This window comes from Microtus pennsylvanicus, chromosome 10 (assembly GCF_037038515.1).
Source record: "Microtus pennsylvanicus isolate mMicPen1 chromosome 10, mMicPen1.hap1, whole genome shotgun sequence".
In the NCBI taxonomy this organism is placed as follows: domain Eukaryota; kingdom Metazoa; phylum Chordata; class Mammalia; order Rodentia; family Cricetidae; genus Microtus; species Microtus pennsylvanicus.
The window spans coordinates 111,134,739-111,153,398 of record NC_134588.1 but is presented as its reverse complement, the minus strand read 5'-3'; the positions used below and the strand labels follow the sequence as shown (position 1 = coordinate 111,153,398).

Here is an 18,660-nt window from a genome sequence, read left to right as displayed (position 1 = left end):
TTTTGTGATATTGGCAATTCCTGTAATCACCTATCTAATCTAAGGCTAAAATAATTGTTTTGTACTAATTATCTTTAAAATTGTGGTTATTTTAAAATGAAAACAATTTTCACCATGCCTGGTAATCGTCAAGTGAAGAGACTTCTGGTTGACAGTGGTTCTCAATCTTTTTAATGCTGTAACTTTTTAATACAGTTCCTCAAGTTGTGGTGACTCCCAACCATAACATTATTTCTGTTGTTACTTCATAGCTGTGCTTTTGCTACTGTTATGAATCATAATGTAAACACCTGTGTTTTCTGATGGTCTTAGGCAACCTCTGTGAAAGAGTCATCCAGCCCCCAAAGGGGTCACAACTCACGACTTGGGAACTGCTGGGTCAAGGTTTGGATCCCGAATTCTCAGTGTCTGTTCAAACTCAAATCTAGATCTGTTACTGACCTATACTATTAAGACCCCCAAAACATAAGATTGTTTGGGGGTCTCAGTAGTGATACCAATCAAATGTGTTTATTGAACATTAAAGGCGACAATCCTAGTGAAACAGTCTGTACTAAACATGTCAAATATTGCTAACATTGTTATCATGCATCTTGAGCTTATTGTTTGACACATTAAAATACTGAAAGTTTGAATTATGGGAAAACAGTGTACTTGTGAGTTTTTAATCATTGACTATAGTCAGTAAATTTATTTCCTCAGCTATATAATACCAATATGCATGAGTTGTTGACTATGTACTTTAAATAGAGATTTTGAAGGTTTTCCTTAGAAGAGAACAGGAATTAAAAAAAAAACATCGTGTATGTATGTGCGTGTTTGTGTGTGTTCATGCACATGTGGATAGCCAGAGGTCAGCCTCTGGTGTCAGTCATTCTCCAGGAGCTGTTCAGGAGCTGTTCACCTTGTTCTTTGAGCAGGTTCTACCACTAACCTGGAGCTCCATGGTTTGGCTAGGTGGAGCAGCTAGCAGGTACTAGGGATCTTCCTGTCTCTACCTTACCGACACTGGGAATACAATATGTCTGTAAACCTTGGCTGTGCTTTAGTTTCCCGGTTGCCCAGCATCTTCTTAACTCCACCTACAATCTCTCTCTCTCTCTCTCTCTCTCTCTCTCTCTCTCTCTCTCTCTCTCTCTCTCATATATATATATATATAGTAGTAATATGGGTGGCGGGGCTGTGTCCCCAACACCCCAGACGCCTGCTTGGCTAGCTTTTGCCCCAAAATAACAACACACAAATTGTATTCATTTAAACACTGCTTGGCCCATTCTTTTCTAGGCTAATTCTCACATATTCATTTAGCCCATTTCTAATCATCTGTGTGTAGCACCCCAAGGTGCGCTTACCGGGAAGATTCTAGCCTATGTCCATCCTGGGTCAGACCTTCATCGCATGTGTCTGCCAGGGAGCGGGGCATGGTGTCTCTCTGAGGCGTCTGCTCCGGAGAGGAGAGCTGTGGAGTCTGAGCTCACTTCCTCTTCCTCCCAGCGTTCTGTTCTGTTTACTCCTCCCACCTATCTTCTAACCAATGAGGACCAAGCAGTTTCTTTTTATTTAACCAATGACCTTCCTCCATCAATATATATATGTGTGTGTGTGTGTGTGTGTGTGTTGGATTTCCTGCTTGGCTATTTTACTCTGCCCAGCCATTGGTCAAAACAGCTTTCTTTATCAACCAATAAAAGCAACACATATACAGAAGGACCTCCCACATCACATGTCCAGCCCTTTATGTGGGTGTTGGGGATTGAACTCAGGTGTTCATGCTTGCCTAGCAGGCTTATTGACTGAACTCTTTCATGAGTCCTGCCACAGGAATTTAAAATATTTTTATTTATTTATTTTATGTTTATAGGTGTTTCACCCATAGATATGTCTGTGTACCATATGCACGATTTTATCCATTTTGTCTGTGCAATGTTTATGGAGGCCAGAAAAAAGGAATTGGATCTTCATGAACTGGAGTTGCAAACACTATGTGGGTGCTGGGAACTGAACCTGGGTCCTCTGGAAGAGCAGCCTGTGATCTTACCTGTTAAGTCATCTCTCCAACTCCTAACAGGCTTTTTTAATTTAGTTTAATTTGGGTGTGTGTGTGTTTCAAGACAGGGTTTCTTGTAGCTTTAGAGCCTGTCCTGGAACTGACCAGGCTGGTCTCGAACTCACAGATATCTGCCTGCCTCTGCCTCCCAAGTACTGGGATTAAAGGCGTGCACCACCACTGCCTGGCTCCCAATGGGCATTTTTAATAGGTTTACTTGCCTTTGATGATCTAGAAGCCTTGAAAAGGATACATCTATGCATATATTAATTAACCCTATTCTTAGAAATATGCAGAATGTCTACAAGCAGATTCATAGTATAAGATTTTTAGGGAGAAATTCTAGTCTTATAGATCTAAGTATAATTTATTCTTTATTGACTATGTACAATGTTCATGCCTGTAGTCTGATTTCAGTGCATCTCCTGTTGCAGTTCTATGCTTAAGTGAGATTTAGCAAATATTGATATACTCAGAACTATTATTGTTTATTTAAAATAATAAATATTTTGGCCTTTATAATGACAAAATATAAATCTGAAGATTTATAATATTTGTTATATTAAGAAATGTTACTTATTTTTTTACAGCCACATTACTATTTTAAATTATGACTATGTATTTTCTGTGTGGGAAAATGTGCATTTAATCAAGTAATGGATAAAATCAGGGTTTTATGAGTAACATATTTGTAGCAGGCCTATTTTTCCTTTTCCTATTGGAAAAAAGTATTGTTTTTTTAATTCTCAAAAAATATAGCATGTATTTATCAATAAATTTGTAATGAATAGATTAACCAGTAAGAAGACCTCACACCTAAGTTTGCTTAGTTTTACTTTGTGACTGAATGCTTTCTTATGGCATAAGCAGGAGAAATGGGGGCCCCAGGTCTTTTATAACCAACCTTACGTTCACATGGATAGCCTGCTCACATTCTGCTCTGCAGTGCTCGGCTGATGTTTGTAATATACCACGTCAACACATATCCAGCATCCCGTAAAAGAGCTTCGTCTACACGCCTCTTTCCCCCATGCTGCTAAACCAAATGCCTTCCCTCTCATGGTTTTCATTTTGGTTAATGACACTGCTTTACCTGACCGTTCTGTTTGGAATTAGAGTTATCCTCAGCTCTTCATCATCTTCTATGTTCTGTTGATTGGGTCATTACTTATTTTCTTTGAAAAAAAAAGTACAATTCATCCCTTTTTTCTGCTACTGGTGTTACTTCTTAATTAAGGGCTCATCATAATCTTGCAACTATTCCTTCCCTACCTTATTCTATTTTTCTTAATTTTAACAGTGTAATTTTTCAAGACATTCATGTTATAACCCTGTTGTTCTCCAAGTTCAAAATCTGCAGGGTGATATCCAAGACTGTTTGACAGTTTGCAGCTTGCTTTCTTCTTTACTTTTGATTCTCATATTTTTGGATCTTCCCAAAGCACATGTTCTCTCACTTGCTTACCATCCATTCACTCGTTCCTCTGTTCACACACACATGCGCTGCCAGCTGCCTGGTGCTGGTAGGCACGTGAGGACAGAGAGGTAAGTGCAGCACCATGACTGTTACTCTTCAGAGGCTATGGAATGTTATGTCTGTGGCCATGCTAGAACATCTGCCATTTTCACCTGTACTCAAGGGCTCTTCTGGCCACCCCGGCAGCTTATATTCCTGTCTCTACAACAGAGCTCACTGCCTTTCGTTATGCTTTCTTGTTTAGACTTGAATTTCCCACGAGGTTGAATTTCACAGAGTGGAAGGAGGAAGATAAAGAGTAATATAGGAGTAAGGTGGGGGCAAGGGATAGGAAAGATTGAGGAGGAGTTGAGAGACAGAAGAGACAGCGTGAGCACAGTAGAAAGCACAGCTTCTAGCAGCCTTGGGTTCTGGCTGGGCATGTGGCACATACACAGATGAGTTTATGGTGGGGATGGTCACTGGATCTTTGTGTAGACACTGTATGGACTTGCTGCTGCCAGACCCTCCACTTCCCCTACCTCTCCTGTCCAGTGTCCCGTCTGCAACACTGCTGACCCAGCTGTGAGAAGACTGTAATGTCATACTCTGTTCCACTTACGGTATGCGTGACTTGCATGAATAATGCAAAGCTGACAGATAAAGCACCAGTCACTCATCTGTTAGTGACCTCATTTTAAACAAACAAGCTCTGCTTAAAGATCTTGGGGGAGATCGCATGGTAGATCCTACGTAAGCAGTGGAGGGCAAGTAGGTCATGCTTCACAGGGGCTATTTGAGATTTTAGATCCATCTTCTCATACTTATGTGATACTAAACTTGCAAAAACATGATTTTTGTCTAACTCCAGATGAGTGGTACTGTGTCGGGCAATGGGGATTTAAAAGGACAGTGAGGTTGCTGAAGTAGGAGTTCAAGTCTCCTGGGTGCTGTCATAAATTCCCTTGATACTACTAAATTCTGTTTAGTCTGACAGCTCATCATAACAAAAGTCTCATGCTGCTTAACTGGTCTAAGTCCTGTTAGTTCATAAGATGTGGTCTTGGAAGCCATAGCTTCCAGAAAAGCACATTTGACCCTCCAGCGCTGGATCTTGGTGTTCCTAAGTGGAGATCCTGTCCTTTTCCAGTCATAGTCTATATGATGCTGGGTTCTCGCTGCCTCCATCATATGCGTAGAAAACAGGAGCTATGTGCAAGCTAAGGTGTATGGCAGATAGTTCAGTGGAATGTTCTGAGAGATGAGATGAGCATTCCAGGCATAAGGGAGAGGACAAGCCAAACCAAAATTGTATGTGCATCATGAGGCAGCATTTGACTGAAGTGTGTGCTGAGAGGAGAGGCTGGAATATAAATGCCAGATTAGGGAATCCAGTGTTTAATAAGAAAGGTCTAGCAACGTCTTGAGAGATAATAATAGTATATGCTCTCATGAGTTAATTATTTTTATAGATGAAAAGTATTTTTTAATTCAGTGCTAAAATTTTTATAACACTCTTCATGGTTTTAAAAATTATTAACTACCTATGTTTTCTTCATGGATTTAAAATTTGTTAACTACCTATGTTTTAGACTGTTTTTCTTTTAAAATTCTTTCAATATATTTATTTAGAAACATTTTGAAAATTTTTGAATGAATGCTGTTGAATATATTGAAAAAATATTTTTAAAATTTGTGGGTTTCCTTACAAAGTATTTTAAATTATAGTTTAAAAGTAATTGGAATTAGATGACACTCTATCTATTGTGTATAGTAGGAATTTCCTTCTTGTTTGCAGCTTAGAGAAAACAGATGCTGACTGCTATGACTTTCTTTTCTCTAGTCTCTCCAGAGGCAGTTGGATTTTTGTCAGCGATTGGGGTGTTTATTATCTTGATGCTGCTCCTTTTTCTCTATATTAATAAGAAGTTCTGTTTTGAAAATGTTGGAGGTTTTCCAGACCTTGACCCAGGATACAGCACACAGAAGAATTCACAAGATAAAACGTGTAAGTAATGACATCAGCACATCTGTGCTGTCCCTGCTTTAGCAGGTTCTCTGAGAGGGTTGGCTTGGTACATGATCAACGTAGCATTTGAACCTCCACTTTGTAAGGATGAAATATCTGTTAGGTAATTGTATGTTTAGGTCTCTTGCCTACAGATTGATAAGCTACTGTATAAAGGTAGCTGTCTGTTACTGCAAAATGATGTTTTCACTTTTCATCTAGAAGGCGTGATTTTGAGTTTATCCTATGAGTACTTAATGCTTAAAGAATAAAAACGTGGCCCACTGTGCACATGACCTTCAGGAGAGCTTTCCCAGTGTTGCCCACCAGTAGGCTTTGTCTAACAGTCTTCATTCTCAGCCGAGGAAAGTGCTGTTGCTCGGAGGAGGACTGTGCTGTAGTGTTGCTGGATTCCAGGGAGTTTGAGGGCTGTAGTACTGTATGTTCTCATTTTAGAGACACTTTTACAAATACTATTACAAGAGCTTTTTATTTGTTGTTTCAAATATGACTGATGAAAATGATAGTGGAGGAAGTTGAGAATGCTAAACCAGGTGGTAACTGGAGTCTGAAGGATGAGAGTGGAGTGCACAAATGCTGGAGAAGGCTTTTCTCCTCCGACAACCTCCCTGCGTTTCGGTTTCTGTGTTAGAAACTGTGTGCCTCATATGGTTCTGAGTTGGTTTTGTGTTTCTCATGTTCCACTCCAGCCCTGTAAGCCACTCATTTGTGTGAATGAACTGCTTAAAAATCTGTCTCTGTCTTTCTCCCCCCCCCCTCTATGTCTCTCTGCGTGTGTCTGTATGTTTGTGTGTCTCTGTCTCTCTGTCTCTGCACGCGTGTCTGTCTGTCTCCATCTCTCTGTTTCTCATCTTCCCGTCTGTCTCTCCCTCCTACTGTACTTCCCTCCCGCCTTTCTCTATGTCTTCCTTCCTCCCTCCCTCTCCACCAAGCCCCTATCAGCTTTCTGTAATTCTCTGGTTCAGCTTCCCTGGATTTTCTTTTGTCTTCAAATTCCAAAGAACTTTTATTGGTGTAAGTTACATCTATTAATATGTACTGTATTAGATAGTAAACTGAGAAAATTATCTTTTACCAGCTTACTTTTCTTTTTGTTTTGAGTTAAAAGGTTTTTGCTGAGGATTGAACCCAGGCCTTTACATATGTTATGCTTGTACTCTGTTGGTGAGGTACATTTTCAGCCTCTATGGATTATAAAAAAAAAAAAGTACTAGCAATAAGGTTATTATTTGTGAATATAAGTAACATTTTAAAGTTTTTTTTAAAGAATTTTTTAACCCAAAAGAAAGATTTGTAGAGAAGAGTGAAATTGCTGTATACATGTCATACAGGGCCATTAGGACTCAACTTGATTCTGGTGGCCGCCCCCTATCAGGTCTGTCTCTCACCTCTGGGAAGGCCCAGTTTGCATTTGCAAGCAAGGGAGAGTGAAAATGTTAAACAGCCCCTACTGTCACTGTACAAGTAGTGTGCTCAGGTCTCATCGATATCCTATTGTTTTTCTCTACTTGTTAAAGTAAAAAGAGCTTTCCCTTTTAAAGGTACCGTACATCAAATAAGGCTAAATGTGTTCATTACAGTTCTTGGAAGTCCCATTCAGCAGATGCTCTCACCTCTTCTCTCCGGTTCTTTGCAAAACTGTTTAGATATTTTCCTCTAAGTATAGTTCTTAACTTGAAATATTGATAGTCTGGGCTGGAGAGGTGGCTCAGCGGTTAAGAGCACTGATTGCTCTTCCAGAGGTCCTGAGTTCAATTCCCAGCAACCACATGGTGGCTCACAACCATCTATAATAAGATCTGGTGTGCTCTTCTGGTGTGCAGACATACATGCAGGCAGAATACTGTATGCATAATAAGTAAATAAATCTTTAAAAAGTGATGAAATATTGATAGTCTGTTAATGGGGTTATTCCCATATTACACTGACTCTTCCTAAAGAAGGCACGTAATAAAAATCCTTTTTATACTTCTTCTTTCAGGTATAGACTAAATACCCAATAGTATTTGAGGGAAAAAATAATGTCTTGCTGCTGTTTTGATAGCTTTGGAGTGGGAAAAGATGTCATTACACTTAAACCAAGTGATTTGATTTTTATTTTTTCCGGAGGAGTCTTTACTTCAACGTATTTCTTCCAGTACACATTGCATTTACAAACAGATTCAAAGACACAGTGCAAAATAACTTATATCACTCTAATGATAGCAACATTCGTGTAAATATTAAGTTTACATTCCAAAGTAGTTGATATATTGAGAAGAGAAAGTTCCATTGTCACACCTTTTAGGAACAAGCAACTGAAAAATGGCATTTTTCAAAAGTTTTCAGCAGAATCTGCCTTCGGTGTCCTCCCTGGTAGACACAATCAGTAGTGCTGTGGAAGATTTGAGCACTGCGGTTGGGGAAGTCAGCTGTGCATTAAGTGACTCAGTCGCTGGGCAGGTAGCAAGTATGATGCATGGCTTTTACCCAGAGGAGGAAAGCTGCACAGCAGAAGAGGCTGCAGGGTCTTCTAAAGCCAGAAGTGCAGTATCGTGGGATAGCTCCAGAAGCAGTGCTGGTCAGAAAACACAGTCTGACAGAGAGCACGAAGCAAAGCAAAGCTCCTGTTGTGACATCTCAGCTCCTCAAAAGCAAGAACAAGAAATGCATGAACAGGGATTTTATGTTCATGATGGGCAGTGGACACCTTCAGAACACAAAGCAACTGGAGATGGTGCAGGTGGTTCTGCTCTGCAAGGCTTCTTGAATGATGGGATATCAGCTGCCAAGCAGAAAATGGTGGCTGCACCCAGTTGTTTTGAACTGGAACGTCCTGACAAAGGAGAGACAGCTGGAGGAGGAAGCTCCAGGAGTGGTCGGCGTGGTTTTGAGGAGGTAAGTTATCTCGAAGTGACAGGGAAGCTGGACACCAGTGGGCAAGAGGCTATGGGTAACTCCAAAGCCAGACTGCAGCGTGCAGACGTGAGCAGAGAGCATGGGCAGTCGGGGAGCTTCACTGAAAATAGACATCTTACGGATTCAGAGCGTTCTGATCATTTAAAAAAAGCCAAAAAACATGATAAGCATGATGGATTCGAAGGGAATGAATATTCAGGAAACAAATGTTCTCCAGAAGATAACGTGAGAAACAGCAGACACAGGACACAGAAATCCATTGTGAAGGAATACATACATCAAGCTCCATCAACAAATTGTAAAATCAAGTTTCCCGTGAAAATCAAAGAAAAAATAAATCCAACAAAGTACTACAAAGTGAAAGGAGACATAAAAACAAAGAAAAATGAAACCAATTCTGCTAAGAGAGGAACAACAGAGAATAAAGTTGGCAAATATTCTAAGATATTACCAGAAAAAGGTGAGGTCTCCTAATGCTGGTTTGAGTGATTAAATTTTCTCTTGATTTTTTTAAATTAGAAAAACATTTAAATTTCTCAGCTTTCCTTTCCATGTCTGTATATCTAATTTAATTTTTTCTTTGATCTTCTTACTTGCAGATATTTTTAGAGACATTTAGATTTTTTTCAGTCATTTTCAGGTAATTCATGTTATTTTATACCACCAGGTATATGATCCCTACACTAGCTAAGCAATTTCCAGCAGTCCTGATATTTCTTTTTCTTCTTTGTATTCTTGTTAGCAGAGTTTCACTGTGCAGCTCCAGTTGGCCTGAAACTCACTTTATAACCCAGGGTAGCCTTGAACCTGAGGTGCTCCTTCCTGAGCCTCCATTTACTGAGATTACAGCTGTGAACCACCCCACCCATTTCCTAATTTTAACTACAATTTATTTTAATACTAGAAAATTTATGCAGACTTTAATTAGAACTTATTTGGTATGAAACTCATATATTTAAATTTTTGTTTTACTTTTATAACTAAGTCTTTAGTTAGTTATATAACATTTTCAAAGCTACCCCAGTGAGGATATATGTAAAATATTTTATATGTTTCTTGAAACCAATAGCTCCTATATTGTTAAATAGCAAGCTTCTGGATATGTCTTTTTCATTTAGCTTTGCCGTATATCTTTCATGAGATGGCTCTAGTTCATAATGACTGTACATGAGCAATACATTATTATTCATGAGTTCTTTATATAGAATTAAGATTCTGAATGAGTATTTACAATGTTCAGCTATAATATTTGTGGCAGTTTTCAGAACATCTTTGCAGTGCACACCTTCTGATAATTGCTTCTAGTACTCCTTCGTCACCTCGGTACTTCTGATCTGATCAGAAGGCCCCAAATACTGACTTTTGTTTATAGAATATGTTCCTGTAGTTTTTCTATAAATTTAGATTCTCATAAGGTATCAACACCTGAAACATCATGAAACTAATGGAAGACTTTTCAATTCTGCTATGTGCCTCATTTGTAGGAGGGGTCTGTTGTATATCAAACAATAATAGGTTTTTAATGGCATAGGAGAAACTGACCCTAGACTGCTAGACTAGTTACCAAGAAATGTTTGTGAAGACGTGTTCATTGTAGAGAAACTGACCCTAGACTGCTGGACTAGTTACCAAGAAATGTTTGTGAAGACGTGTTCTCTGTAGAGTCCATTTTCCTCGCAGCTGTGATTCACTGGGCGTTGGTGTCTTGTTTCGTTCTGGCAGCATCATTACTTATGAAGAAATAAAAGTAATGAACTGTTTAGAAAGCGGCAATAGGATGGCTCCCACGAATAAATACAATTACAGCAGCACTGCAAATCTTCTTGTTTGTTTTGCTTTGTTTTTAATTGAGGAGCACTCTGGCATCTCAAGAAACCAAAGGCTCTCAAATATCCCAAAGATGAGTCCTGAACAAATAGTCCTGTGAACAGATTGCAGGTGTTTGGGCTGTAGGTTAGCCTTCATTTAGCTGCAGTGCTGTGTTCCTGGAACAGTGTTGCAGGCTCTCACAGGGAGACTCAGGCATGAGAAGAAGATTTCTCTGATGTTGCATGTAGGGCATTCTGGGATAGAGGAAGTTTGACTGCAAAGGGGCTACATCAGGGTACATCCATGAGGGGCTCACAGCATTCCTCTGCCTTTAGGTCTTATTCTGGTATTTCACAAGACATTCACACTCTGAGCTGGGTGTCACAAGTGCTTGGTCTGGTTATTGTAGCACTGTTTATTCAGATTCTTGATGATGGTGAAGTTGGAATGTCTTCATTGTTCTAGATTAACCACCAGCTATATAATGCTCTATACACTGTAAGTGTGGCTGGTGGATTGGAAAAGCTTAGTGATTCTATTCAGACATCATGAGAAATGAACTCTTAACTGTTCTGCTGTTTCTTAGGGAATATAAACATTATAACTCTTAAAATTTAGGTATGATTAAGTAAAATTTTCCTAGTAATTTAACTTTTCACTGGTAGTGTTATAAGTTTTGTGTATATCCATATATATATATATATATATATGTTTATAGATTGCAGGTTGAAGTATGTATAATATCTATTAAATAAAAATATAATTGCACGTTCTATTCTTTCCTTGTGAACCATAAGCCCACTGACTCATGTTAAGGGCTGCGCAATCCTAGTATGTATGTTGAATGGTTGTGCTATCATTTGCCTAACCACGGCCCATTGATAGGCTGTTGGTTATATGTTTTGTTTTCTTTTGTTATCAGCATACTTCACAAACTTGTATCAGTTGTAATACTAGTGTCTGCCATTTCTCTGTTCCCTCTTAGCATGAAGCGTGACTAGTTCTGAAAATATAGGCCAAATGAAAACCAGAAATGTGTCGTATGACATTGATTGTTTTACTCTAGTCTATAAGCAATGACAGCACTCATAATTTCATTTGTATATAGCAGACCTTTTACAAAATTGTGCAGCGTGACAACTATAATTTCCTTCATACCTAAAAATGTTACAAACCTCTGTGACTGAGATTATTTATATAATTAGAATATACAATGTGATATTTCTTATAAACACATAAAAGTCTAACATCTGGAATTCTTACATGAAAAATATATTTTATAAAACTGAAATTTTGTGTCATAACATACATACACATGAATGTTGCAATATACTTTAAATTCAGTTTAAGAGATTACCAAGAATTTCAGTAATTTTAAGGATTGTTCTAATTAGTTTCACCCTGTGTGCACTCACACAAACATACATATTTGCATTTGTGTTTGTTTTGTGTGTATATCATAAATTTATTAAAATTATAATTTCCTCTCACTGTTATCCAATAGATAATTCCTACATGGACAGAGATGACCCTGGTTCATCCTCTGAAAGTGAAGATGAAGCGTTGGGTAAATATCACGAGGCCTTATCCAGAACACACACTTCCAGGTGGCCATTGATGGATTCTAGACAAAAGAACTACGCCTGGGAAACAAGGCAGAAATACAGCCCGTTGTCTGCGGAGTATGACGGGTACAGCAGTGAAGCGTCCATGGAGGACGGTAAGAAAGCCATGAAAACATGGGGCACAGTTGTGTTACATGATGTGTGCCTAAAACTCTAGGCGTCTGTGGTTGCACACTGAGAGATATAGTCTAGGGTTCTCTTTCTTTTTTTTTTTTAAATGTACAATGACCTACCTTATTTTTTTTCACATACCAATCCCAGTTCCTTCTCCCTCCCCTCCTTCCATTCCCTCTACCTATTTCTTCCCCTCTCATCCACTCCTCAGAGAGGGTAAGGCACATTGCTTTGGGGAAGTTCCAAGGCCCACCCTACTATAACTAGACTGAGCAGGGTATCCATCTAAAGAGAATAGGTTCCCTAAGAGCCAGAAGAAACAGTAGGGATAAGTCCTGGTGCCACTGCCAGTGGCCCCGCAGTCTGCCTCAGCCATACAACTATCACCGACATTCAGAGGGACTAGTTTGGACCTAGGCTGGTTCCTTCTGTTTCCAGCTGGAGTTGATGAGCTCCCATTAGCTCAGGTAGACTGTTTCAGTGGGTGTCTCCATCATGGTCTTGACCTCTTTGCTCATATTCTCACTCCTCCCACTCTTCAACTGGATTTTGGGAGCTCAGCCCAGTGCCCCGCTGCTGCTCTCTGCCTCTGTTTCCATCAGTTGTAAGGCCAGTTCAAGCACCCTCTCATCTTTTGCATAGGGTCTTAGCTGGGGTCATCCTTGTGGATTTCTGGGAATTTCTCTAGTGCCAGGTTTTGAAGTCTGCATGCAAATGGATGAAACTAGAAAAATCCATCCTGAGTAAGGTAACCCAGATCCAGAAAGATGAACATGGTATGTACTCACTCATAAGTGGATACTAGCTGTAAAGCAAAGGATATTGAGCCTATAGTTCATGATCCTAGAGAAGCTAAGTAACAAGGTGAACCCTAAGAGAAACATACATAGATCCACCTGGAAAGGGGAAATAGACAAGATCGCCTTACAAAATTGGGAGCATGGGGGTGAGGGGAGAAAGGAGGGTGGAAGGGAAAGAGGAAGGGGACAAAGGGAGTGGGAAAAGAACTTGAGGGAACGGGTAGTTGGGATGGAGGAAGGACAGAGATGAGAACAAGGAAAGAGATATTTTGGTTGAGGGAGCTATTATGGGGCTAGCAAAAAACCTAGGGTTCTGTTTCTGAGCATAATCTAAATAGAAAATTTGGGCTGACAATGAAAAGCAGCTCCAAAACACACAAAAGCAAAATGCCGACTATGGCCTGGATGTGGTAACTGGGGTTCTTACTTACGCAATGCTGACTCGAATGAGAAAGGTGGGAATGCTCTGTTCCTCAGGTGCAGGCAGTTGAGTGCGGGTGGTCTCTCTGTGCATTTGGTTCTTTCTGAGACTTAAGAACAAAATCTGGGTGGAAGATGTAAGTCCACTCCATAACAAGAAAAAAGGTTTTGCTATTAGTTAATGCATATTTATTTTTACATTTAAATACATTGTTTATTTGCTTGCCAGAGTGCTCATAGTAACTACTGTCTTTATTACCAGAAGAGAACAATCTTACCGACATCAGTTTCATTATTGATAACCATCCAACTATCTTTGATTTTGTTGTTGGGATTTATCTTTTAGGGCCTTATTCTATTGATGATTTAAGTATTATCCCGATTTCTAAGCAGTCAAAGGAGCAAAATGATATATGTTTGTCTTTGGCTTCCTGTTAATTAAAGATTTGTCAATTTTTACTTCTGTTTGTATACAGATATAGCTATGAATGAACCAAATATTGCATTTTTACAAGATAGAAAGCTCATTACAGGTATAAAGAAAGACATATTAGACCTGGACTCCACTCAAAAACAATGCTTTTGTAGTAGTACACAGAAGATGTGTGCCTACAGAGGTAACTAAATTATATAAACCAGTAAAGCCACCCTGTAATTTCTGTGCACCTCTGGCACATGAACAATAAATAGAACAGAGGAAGACTGGTGGTGAATCTGATCCTGGCTGGCATTCTTGCCATAACTTATCATCTATTCGCCGTGAAACCTGAGGAGCATACATCATTGTGTCTAAAATGTGGGTAGTATCAACCATAATTGACTACTAGCCTCTGTAAATAAAGGGATAAGGGAGAATGCATCTCTAGGTGCTGCGCCTCTCTGAGCCAACTTTCTGTCAAGAGAGTTCACCAACAACTAGATAATCATATGCAAGCAGATAATGCTTTGCAATGTACCTGCTCCTGTGGCCACAATATCTCCTAATAAAAGAGTGGAGGATTACCAGAGGTGGGTTTGCCTATTTACATTGGTCCAAGATGTTTTAGTTTTTAGCTGCATCAAAATCCAAAGTTTTCCTTTTAGACATATGAAATCTAAGGACTCATTGGCAATGTCAAAATTCTCTCAGACAAGCTCTAACCTTTTTCTAATCAGTAACATCTTTGTAATGAACTAAAGCAGTTACAAACAGTAACAGATCAATACCATAATTCTAGTGTGGAAATTAACAATACGAATACAATTTGTGAAATCACAATTCTCTTAAATCTGTTCTAATAAAAAGACAAGAAGAGGTTTCTGTGATGGGTGAGCTATGGGTCGTTTTATTCTCCTATACTCCCATTGCATTTCTGCTTTTAAGTTTCAAAGTTTGAATTTATTCAAACTGTCCCAGTCTCTGAGCAGCAGTGAAAACTTTCCTCCTCATTTCCCTTCAGTCACTCTTTGCTTCCACAAAGTGTTCCATTGCTTTAACAAGACTTTTTCCTCTGGAGAGGAAATTTTGAGGTCTCAGATCTCAGGTCCATATTGGCAGATTGGATACCATATTGGAAAAATGAGTTCTATATCCCAAGATACAGTGCGGATAAACGGCCGACATTCAGCCAGCATTCTTGAGTCAGCTCCAGAGTACACAGGACACACTGAGGTCTAGAAATTTGTGCAGTAGGTCCCCCAAGAAACTAGGGATCATCATTCATCACCATGGTCTTCCTTCCTTTCTGCAGCATGATGGCATAAGGAAGTCGGGAACATAGGTTCTCACTCCAACTCTTCTGGGGGTTACCAGTGGCTATGATGTCATCAGGGCTGGCACTCTTCTGTTTTCCTGTGGAAAAAAAGCACAAACATGCCTGGACCCCATATTATTATTATTATTATTATTATTATTATTATTTTTGTTTAGTGGACCCCATATTAATACAGGGCCAGGTCCTTTCCAACATAGACCGAGAGTACAACTCCCCTGGTTTATCTTTTAGAGTTGTGTTTTATTCCCACTGAGGGGCCTAAGATCCCCTGTGAACAACAACAATAAGGACTATAGCCATGGACATTTCATTAAAGTTTGTAAACTATATTTTTAATACAAACTGCAAGTCTCACTAGCTGACAGATTTTTACAGACACCTGGCTTGAAGAGCATTTGTATTTCAACAGACACTTGGCTGCCTGAAGCTACTTCTCAGCTTGGCTGTCAGGCTGGGAACCAGGGATCTTAGCTTGCAACTGAAGCTGGGAGCAGAGCGGGACTCAACTGAGCTCTCTGTTCCTTGGCCATCTACCCCTATAGGCTTGTTGGGTTTGCGGGCCATGCTGCCTCTAGCCGTTTCCTGGCAACTGGCTGTGGGTGTCAGCTGTTGGAGGCTAAGCCCTCCAAACTTTTCTGTCTTCTGCCTTTCCAGACTGGGTGGCACCTCGCGGGCCAGACTCAGATGGCTATAGTGCGTGCACGTGGGCAGCCACAGTTTTGACGGCATTGGCCATGCCAGGCCGTGCACACCATGCTCCCTTCACTCTCCCTGCTCAGCAATGGCAGTGGCAGTGTCTCCAAGGCCACAGCATCCACAGGTCAGCTTGACCTCTCTGAGTCCTGGAGCAGTGTGGTGGTGGTGGTGGCTAAGCTGCCAGCAGGGGGGAGGGAACAGAATAGTTACACTGTCTACAAACTCTAAAACTCTCTGCATTTGTTTCTGCTCCACCCCAGATCCTCTGGCTATCAAAATATACCCAAGAAAATGTATAGACAATTGTCTGTTCTTTCCTTGTACCTTTTCTATAAATGTCTTGTTTACAAATCCTTTACACTATTTTTCCATATTAACTATCTGTATCTATTCGAGCACTCACTTTTGGCTTTTTGTAGTGATAAGAGCGTTGGGGCTGCATCCCCAGCAGCCTGCTAGCTTATGCCCCGAAATAACAACACACAAATTGTTTCATTTAAACACTGCTTGGCCCTTTAGCTCTAGCCCTTACTGGCTAATTCTGATATCCCGATCAACCCATCTCTAATAATCTGTGAGCACCGGTCTTACCGGGAAGATTCTAGCCTACGTCCATCCTGGGTCGGAGCTTCATCGCGTGTGTCTGCCAGGGAGCGGGGCATGGCGTCTCTGCTCCAGAGAGCAGAGCTGTCAGTCTGAGCTCACTTCCTCTTCCTCCCAGCATTCTGTTCTGCTTACTCCACCCACCTATGTTCTAACCTATGAGGGCCAGCCAAGCAGTTTCTTTATTTTTTTAACCAATGACCTTCCTCCATCAGCTTTTACACCTGAAGGGTCTTATTTACCTGTGGTGCCCATCACATGCCCTTCTGTACCACTGGCCACATGTCTGGGTGCCATCTGTCATGTATTCTACTTTGAGGGGTGTCTGTTGGTGCCCGACATCCAGGTGCCATCTGTCTTAGCCACACACTGGGCTCAGAGATGTGAGTCCTGTTCCACCTTGACTAAAGGTCAGAGTTGGAGCTTTTTTTTACCCTTTCAAAGTTGTTGACAACAGGTATGGCTACAAACAAGGTATGCTGACCTAGTGTGTCGTTACTTGGTGTTTGGACATTAGGATGGCCCACAGAGGTGGAGCTGCTCCACCCTGACCAAAGGTCAGAGAATTCAAGCCTATTCCTGTCCCTTCATTTTAAAACAGGAGGTTTGACCCAGGGAGTGACTTTCTACAGGTACTTGATCTAAGGTATTTGCTGCACATCACAGGAGGTTTGACCCAGGGAGTGGCTTCCTGTGGGATACTTGGTCTACGGTGTATTCACTGCATATCCTGCCCAAAACGCCAGAATGCTAAACTCGGGCAATAGTGCCTTGATGTCTCAGTATTGAAGCAAGTAGCTGTTCTGGCTGTCCTTTGTGTCATGTTAAAGCAGTCTCTTGCCTTCTTCCCCCCCTTTTGGATTGGGGTATATACGTGCATGGAAAATAAATGTGGGCAGATTCAGTATTCAGTATTCACGGAGTTGCCCTCCTGGCACTATCCTATGTCTTTGTATTTCTTTTGTATCTCTGTGTCCTATCTAATTGTTCTAACCCACATGCCCGTACCCTGGACATATGAACTCATCGAGGCTGGACCCCAACAGCAGATTTATTTACATGTTTGCTCTTAGTTTCACTATTGAGATCACCAAGATCACCTGTGTATCATCAACAGCTTTATTATTAAGTTCAGATGAATTTAAGACAGTGCTAAGACAGCCCTCAATTGAGTGTGTGGTAGATACAGATGAATTTAAGACAGTGCTAAGACAGCCCTCACCCTGAGTGTGTGTGAGATACAGATGAATTTAAGACAGCCCTCACCCTGAGTGTGTGTTAGATACAGATGAATTTAAGACAGGGCTAAGACAGCCCTCACCCTGAGTGTGTGGTAGATACAGATGAATTTAAGACAGGGCTAAGACAGTCCTCACCCTGAGTGTGTGTTAGATACAGATGAATTTAAGACAGGGCTAAGACAGCCCTCACCCTGAGTGTGTGGTAGATACAGATGAATTTAAGACAGTGCTAAGACAGCCCTCACCCTGAGTGTGTGGTAGATACAGATGAATTTAAGACAGTGCTAAGACAGCCCTCACCCTGAGTGTGTGGTAGGTACAGATGAATTTAAGACAGTGCTAAGACAGCCCTCACCCTGAGTGTGTGGTAGGTACAGATGAATTTAAGACAGGGCTAAGACAGCCCTCACCCTGAGTGTGTGGTAGATACAGATGAATTTAAGACAGTGCTAAGACAGCCCTCACCCTGAGTGTGTGGTAGGTACAGATGAATTTAAGACAGTGCTAAGACAGCCCTCACCCTGAGTGTGTGGTAGGTACAGATGAATTTAAGACAGTGCTAAGACAGTCCTCACCTGAGTGTGTGTTAGATACAGATGAATTTAAGACAGTGCTAAGACAGCCCTCACCCTGAGTGTGTGGTAGGTACAGATGAATTTAAGACAGTGCTAAGACAGCCCTCACCCTGAGTGTGTGTTAGATACAGATGAATTTACACAGTGCTAAGACAGTCCTCACCCTGAGTGTGTGGTAGGTACAGATGAATTTAAGACAGTGCTAAGACAGCCCTCACCCTGAGTGTGTGGTAGATACAGATGAATTTAAGACAGTGCTAAGACAGCCCTCACCCTGAGTGTGTGTTAGATACAGATGAATTTACACAGTGCTAAGACAGCCCTCACCCTGAGTGTGTGTTAGATACAGATGAATTTACACAGTGCTAAGACAGTCCTCACCCTGAGTGTGTGGTAGGTACAGATGAATTTAAGACAGTGCTAAGACAGCCCTCACCTGAGTGTGTGTTAGATACAGATGAATTTAAGACAGTGCTAAGACAGTCCTCACCCTGAGTGTGTGGTAGATACAGATGAATTTACACAGTGCTAAGACAGCCCTCACCCTGAGTGTGTGGTAGATACAGATGAATTTAAGACAGTGCTAAGACAGC

General features: G+C 40.7%; 1 protein-coding gene across 3 annotated transcripts in view; it reads left to right on the top strand.

Moving 5' to 3' along the window:
* Syt14 (synaptotagmin 14) overlaps nt 1–18,660 on the top strand; it is a 168,129-nt gene that overhangs the window by 55,985 nt on the left and 93,484 nt on the right. For 2 of the 3 annotated variants that reach the window (XM_075989516.1, XM_075989515.1), the window contains exons 3-4: nt 5,347–5,511; nt 11,744–11,959. In XM_075989516.1, coding sequence (XP_075845631.1) covers nt 5,347–5,511; nt 11,744–11,959 — 381 coding nt within the window. Of the gene's footprint in view, nt 1–5,346; nt 5,512–7,513; nt 8,891–11,743; nt 11,960–18,660 lie in introns of those variants that run through there. The other variant, XM_075989514.1, reaches the window with a different exon arrangement.